Source organism: Parus major, chromosome 8 (genome assembly GCF_001522545.3).
Source record: "Parus major isolate Abel chromosome 8, Parus_major1.1, whole genome shotgun sequence".
In the NCBI taxonomy this organism is placed as follows: domain Eukaryota; kingdom Metazoa; phylum Chordata; class Aves; order Passeriformes; family Paridae; genus Parus; species Parus major.
The window spans coordinates 19,292,774-19,300,083 of NC_031777.1; the positions used below are offsets into that span (position 1 = coordinate 19,292,774).

The 7,310-nt window shown below is 39.0% G+C and overlaps 1 protein-coding gene across 6 annotated transcripts in view; it reads right to left on the reverse strand.

The window, feature by feature from the left end:
* The window catches only part of PTGFR (prostaglandin F receptor), a 43,707-nt gene that overhangs the window by 12,102 nt on the left and 24,295 nt on the right, over nucleotides 1-7,310 (reverse strand). For 4 of the 6 annotated variants that reach the window (XM_015636433.3, XM_033516374.1, XM_015636435.3 and 1 more), the window contains one exon: nucleotides 5,766-6,613. In XM_015636433.3, coding sequence (XP_015491919.1) covers nucleotides 5,766-6,554 — 789 coding nt within the window. In that variant the 5' untranslated portion in view covers nucleotides 6,555-6,613. Of the gene's footprint in view, nucleotides 1-5,765; nucleotides 6,614-7,204; nucleotides 7,296-7,310 lie in introns of those variants that run through there. The other 2 variants (XM_015636438.2, XM_033516375.1) reach the window with 2 other exon arrangements.

Sequence of the window (7,310 nt, forward strand, 5' to 3'; positions counted from 1 at the left end):
CAAAAAGCTCTTTTTCCCTTCCCCATGAAACTGGCTCATTTATTAAAACCATTGTGACAGCAGCAGGCTCCTGACTCGGGCTTGCACCCTGCCTCAGAGATGCTCTGACAGTGTCCAAGGAGCTCTCCCAAGGGAGACCTGCAGGGTCACCTTCCCTACCACGGGCAGGGTGTGAAGGGTTCCCAGACCAAACATAAACCACTCCTGCTGACAGTGCACCCTGTCCTTGTGTGGTGTCAGCACACAAATGTTCTAGCAAGAACTCAGTGACAAAAGCCAGCACAAACATACTAATTATCACTGACTATCTTCTTTAAAATCTGAGCCCTGAAAAGGACAGGTAAGTGTCATTTTCCCTTCTGAAAGTTTACAGCAGCATTCAAAGCCACAAGGTTAGCTGAACATATTTGAGTATCTCCTTCTTCACTCACCAGAAACACACCTGTGGAAATTGAAAGCTTAATTTATTCTTTTTCAAAAGAAAAGAGCACTCTCCCTGTTGACAGTACCTGTGCAGGCACAATGGTGGCTCCAGCTTTGACTAATAAACACAAAGATAATAACATGCTTCTGCAGAGCAACCCCACATGAGATCTGAGTCCTCACTGGCAGAGAATGGACCTGCATCTTGGGGCATCTCTCTGCTTCTCCTCAGCTGCACTTTCTGATTATGAGAAATCACCAGTCACAAAAGCACAAAGGATAAATTTTTTAGTAACTCTTTAGCTGTAGGGACAATACAACTGGCAGTGAAGGCCTACAGACAGCATTAATAAAGCAACAAGCTCATATATATGATGCCCATTGCATCAGCATGCCCATGTAAGCATAAGGCAGTGTAACAGAAATGTAAAATTTCCACCTTAATAAAGAAGGCAGAAAACAAGAATGGGGGTAGATACTTCAAGAGCGACACAGGTACGAACACCTGACAAAGTGTCACATGGCTACACATGAAAAAACACTCAGACAAGGTGTAGGGGATTGCCTTGTACATCCAACTACCTCATACTGTGCACAAGGACGTGGCCCTGAAGTTACTTAGTGTAAAACCTGCAGCAAACTGACCTCCTTCAGCACACACCAACCAACCAGCCTCTGCACCCAAAGCAGCCGTGGAGCCAGCAGGGTGGGATGGGGTAAGGGCATTCCAACAAAAATCTCCCTGTTAGTACATCAGCTTGTCTCCAGCTCCAGAACACATTCTCTGAAAGGACCACTCAGAGCAGCACCAGCAGCTTCTGAGTTGAAGTGATTCAGTAAATCACAAGCTGAACGCAGCCCTAAGTGCACGAAAAGCAGTCATCAAGCCTCACTGCATGAGACAGTCTGAGGACAAGAAAACGTCGGAGCGAGTTCAGGGAGACATGATTAGCATAACAAATTGGAAAGAGAAGAGATTACATGAGAAGGGACTGATAAAAATTAATCTAAGCAGTTAAAAAAGCAACTGAATGACAGCTGATTTATTAATATGAAATAAACTGAGCTCTTTCCAAAAAAAACAGGAACAGCTATTTTCTGCAGTAGAGGGGAGGTAAAACCAGAATGAAATTAATCAGTTAACTGCATGGAAAAAGATCTTAACAGGAATAATTTGAATGTAGAAGTATTTTTCTCAGGCTGTCTTTCACACATGAAAAAGATTAGAAATTTCTCCATATCATAATTCGGTCCTGTAAATAAATTCACTCTGAAATAAATCTCTCCTGTCCATAGTTACAGGCAGTTGTCTTTGCTGCTCCAAAAAAACAAATTTTATAATAAGTTTATCCCTTGAGCCCTACAGAATACGACATACCAATGTCAGAATTTGCTCATACAAACACAGCTCCAAACCAAGCTGTTTCATGACACGCCAGATGTCAAATCCCAGCCAAAAAACAGCTTTATGTAACAATGTATTTCATCAGAGACGCTTGTCACAAAATGCTCCTGCCCAACTATTTGGAATCACTTGGAATCCAATCCCAAGGGACCAAATTCATCCAGCAAAATTGGCATAGCGTTAGCAAAGGGCTAAGGCTCTCACAAGGGTGAGGAAAGCTGACACTACACACAGAAGTTGGAGTTACTATCTTCAGAACATATTTACCTGGAATTACCCATCACAAAGCAAAATTATTTGGACTGTCAGATGTGCCTCTGCAAATCACTGACTACATATATTATTATAAATTTCACTTGTTTGGTGTTTTGGGGAATTTTCTCCTGCTCTCAGCTCCTCAAAGGGCATCAATGTTTGCCCATAGGGGAAGAAGCAGGGATCACCTCTCATTCTCATACTTCATTAAGAGAAGATTCTCTCACAGTGGCAGAAAACTTGAAAAAGCTGCTTATTTTTGAAAAACAGATGAGACGCAGCTCTGGGAAAGAAATCTAAAGGAAGAAAAAGGAAATCATAAGGAGGTCCCTGTCCAAGAGCCAAAGGAGAGCTCCACAAGAGCCATGCCATGGGCTCTGCTTTTGAAAAATGCTCCATCCATATCTTCAGGAATCTTAAGGAGGTGATTGATTACAATACTATATATTCTTATTTATAATATTAAGTGTTAGCTATACATGAATTTACACACATACATAAATAGGCATCAAAACAACTTCACTATCACTGAGCAGATGCAGAAGTCAAGTTCAGTTCCACACCAGACACCATAAAGAACAATCCAGGGTCTTGTGACTCTAAAGACATCTGAAAATTATTTTATCACAGGACAGTGACAATGCCTGAATATTAACTCCACTTGGAAAAAAAATTAATTTAAAATCTAATAGTGAAGTAAATCTGCAGTTGGATTACAGTATTGGACAGACTTGTTAGCCATACACATATGTCAATGGACATACCAGACTAGATTGAAAACAGAAGGGAAATAAATAAATTAAACACACATCCCCCCCCACCATCAGATGGGGAATAACACCAAATGAATCCAAACTCTTGTATCTGCAAACCACATGTGGTATAAAGTGCATTGCCTTCCTCCACTTTCTCTCCCAGAAGTTTATTTGGTTTCTAATAACTTTGGTTTACTTTGAGGCAATTGACTCTCATGAAACATTTTGTTCTGTATACTCTTTGGGACAGAGTACATAGGTAGAATACACAATTCAAAGACTAGACTTCAAATTCTGACTTTTAGATTTAGCTTGGAGAAGAAAAATTAAAGAAGTAAATGATCACAGAACAAGCATGTATTAACATCCTTTTCCAGATAATTTCACAGATGAACACCTGCTCATATTTCAGTCAAGGAATACTTATTTTGGTATATGCTGACTATATTACAGAATGTAAACCATTCTTTTCACAAATTAAAAGCCCTGAGACCTTTCAGATGTATCAGACAAGTAGGTTTGAGTCAGCAATTAATCATAAAGCATATAACTTGATAAACTCTGGATCACTTTAATGCAGCACTTGAGCAGTACATTCCTGACAAAACTTTACTCAACTGCAGCCCAAAAAATCTTGCTAAATTAACACCACACTTGTAATTCTGATTGTATTCTGCTGCTACCAAACCCAGGAATGGGTAAATAAATCAGCAAATTAAACTCTATGATCCTAACAGGTAAGAAAGGAAATACCCACAAAGGAACCTGTCCCATTGCATTTCTCATTGAAACTCTCTGGCTAAAACACTCCTTGTTCACTTGCTTGAAACTTTGTTTCAAGAATCTAATCCCACACTATACCTAATTTTATTTTATTTTTTTTTTAACTCTTCCTTTCTAACCTAAATTTGTCCACATTGCAGAACTATTTTCTATAATGCCAGGATGGTTATGGCCTAAGTTTGGCTCATCTCATTTCCAAAGAGTTTGAGAGGCAAAGCATCAAAAGCCCAGCACACCCAGAAAGCACCAGCAGTTTTGTCACCCAATGAACCAGAATTCCTTCTGGATTTCTCCTCTGCAACACAGTCCTGAAAAATACCAAGCCCAAAATTAAGCAAGAATTCATTCACTAGCCTGCATCATAAACTGATGCAATCACCAACACCAAAAAGGATCTGAAAAAAAAATCCTGATAGACCAATCTTCAACTACAACTTAGATGAAGTTAAATATTTTAACAAAAGTAATGTTGTGATTTCATTAGATTGCCACAAATTCTAAAATTATAATTTTATATATATTTTATATATATCATAATTAAAATTGAATGGCATAACAAAATCAACCATAGTAATTGCAGTTTAGTGTTCCTTGATGTGTTGAATAAATGAAGTATCTCTTTTGAATGAAGAAAGTTGATAGCTCTTCCAACACCCAAGTGGTTTTCAAAACTAAATTAATCCCTGCTTTTAAGAACAATTATTTTAAATGAAAATAAATGTTACCACAGGACAATAATGCTGCTTTTTCATGGAAAGTAAAGTCATCATATGGAATGCTTTTTTTGAAAACCATTCTGTGGCTTGCCCCAAACTTCAGACGGGGTCTGAAGGAACTGTAAAGAAGTTCCCTACAAAACTTGCTCTGCTGCTCTGACAACTTTGCTCACGCTCCACACTACAGCCACGGCACTGACAGAAGCCAGCATGAATTTAAACTATGCTGCAGAGCAAGACTAGAAAATTCTCTGTGATTTGAACAAAAGTGAAAGAGGTTTTGTGTATTTCAGTGATTGCAGACATTAATACCTAGACTTTCACCTTGAAGCCTGTGATACTGGATTAATTAAATGCTACCTGCCAGATAAACCAAACTGCTGCAACTAGGCTAGTGTCAGTATCTAATTTTTAACTAACTCAGGTAACTTCAGACTCTACCATAGGCAGTGAGCAGATGAAATATAGCTGGATCTGATACAGATCTCAGACTTAAGTCAGTATTTGTTAGCTCAGACCAAAATTGCTCCTCATTTATATCACCAGAAAACTACAGGACCCTGTTTCTAGGGGAGAAATTAAGATTCTATATGACTTGTGATTTGTGACTCTGACCCTAGAAAAAGCTAAATTTACTCAGACAAGTTTGCTACACTAAAAGGAGACAAAGTTAACACCAACTTTATAATGCCATGATACAACAGGAGCTGTCAAATTCCCGTGTCACAATCTCACTTCCTTTGACCCTGCTCACTGACAGAGCAGCACTGACCCTCTGGGAGCCACAGCAGGGCCAGTCCCACACCACCTGCCCACAGCAGCTCTGCTGCTCATCTGTCCACATTACAAACCCAGCTTGCTTAGGTCTAAACAAATGTTGATTTCAACCCACTGCCAACCACTGTTTTTCAATATCACCCTAAAGCAAAGCCCTTAACACCCTGATAATGGAGGGGAGGGTTTTTTGCTTCCCAACTGTTATCTGCCCTAACAAAGCTCACAAGTAGCAGCAAACTGTTGAAATAACAGCAAACAGAACACCATAAATAAAAAAAATTATTTACACTGTACAGAGCAAAAGCACTTCCCCATCCTAGATTTCACTGAATTTTTTGAAGAGCTCAATATTTGCTCTGGATTATTCTAGCCACGGTTCTTCTACCACTGTCTGCTTCACAGCTCTGGAAACACAGTCCTCACAATCACTATATTTAACTTAGTGTATTATTCATCAGAAGTGGAGAATAACTACCAGTGTTTTATAGATGTATAGGTATATACATTATGGGCAATATGCTATAAAATTAATATCACTGAGCGGGTGGAGCTGCTATCACAACTTAAGTGCTTTAAAACCTGGAGACAAAAAAAGTACAACTTTTATACAGTGATGTGCATTAAACATTGGCAAATACATTATGCTCTTACCAGGAATGGGCTCCAGCAAATGCAAGAAACACACATTATAGCCAAGAGCTGAATGATCATTTCAAAATGATGAGATCTGCCTTGTCTTTGTTGACTTTTAAATTTGACCCTTAAGAGGGTAATTCCTGTGACAGCATTGCACAGGAATGAAATAGCAAGAGCCAGGAACCCAAGGCAAGAAAAAAGTAAGAGATAAAATCTGTCTTCCCAGTCCTCAACATGTTCTGTTTTATAGAAGCACCAGGTCCTCGATGCTTGAATTTGGTAGGCTCTAAACCTAAGAATAGGCAGCAAAGCTATAAGAACAGCAAACAGACATACCATAGTCAACATCATTTTCACATGTCTAGAAGTCATTTTTGTAGAGTGAAATATTGGCTTAGTGACTCCAATGCAACGTTCAACAGCCATCACACTGCCCAGGAAGAGTGGGCACAAACCAAAGAAAACCATGCAGATTCCAAAAACACTGCACAGAATGTTGGACTGGTTAAATCGAATCCAGTCTTTATCTGATGCATACACAAACACTGCAATGGCTCCATTGATGAGGTGACCAAAGAGATCTGTGACAACCAAACCACTGGCAAGAAGCAGAAAGGAGGCTTTTGATTTCTGTCTGAATCTCTGGTATGCCTTCATGAGAATTACTATTGCAAGACTGTTGGACAAAATTCCCGCCGTCATGAAGATTATTGAAAAGAAAACTGAAATCTTTTTCTCCGTGTGGCACGTTGTGTTTTTCAAGGCTCCAAATCCAGCCAGCCCTGATGATTTTGAACTGTTCATGGTTAGGAAAGGAGACGCAGCCCTCAAAGCATTTCAGAAGTCTTGCAGTCAAAAGGCATCTGCAATATTAAAAACAAATATACACAACGCTGTAAAAGGCATACCACTGTTCAAATGGCATTTGAAGCAGAAATTCCCTAATATTAGTCTGCGGTACAAATCTAATTTTCCAGTTTTCTGAGTGATATGATATGGTATCACATTTTAAGCTCACCACTCACAGGGTAAAACAATTATCCGCATGCATTACACAATGCAAATATAGACTACGGGAAATTTAAAGTCTCTGCATGCATAATACATACAAAATAATGTATAAAATATATCATGGTTGTGTACATATAGTAAGATAAACAATACAAACAATTCTGGTGGTTAAGCTATGCTAAACAAACGTTTTTGCAAAAAACTCCAAGAATGACAGTATTTAACCATCCTAGCCACAGTCAAAGAGAAATACTGAAACTAGAACATTTTGAGATCATAAGCACATTCCATTTATCAACATTTATTTCCAAAACAATGTCTTAGCGTCTTCTAAACAATTCTGCTCCCACAAATTCATGTTTCAAAGCTTTAACCTAGCCAGCCCTGAAGCCTTCAAGTTCCCAGTGCCCTTGTTGGAGCACAAAGGTGGTTTTTAGACGCACCGTAACTCAGAAACCAATTCTGCAAGTTACTTTACACTTTATCTCCCATCTCTACTCCAAGGCCATTCCTAATGGCAAAACTTTCCCAGGCAGGGGAGGAATTTTT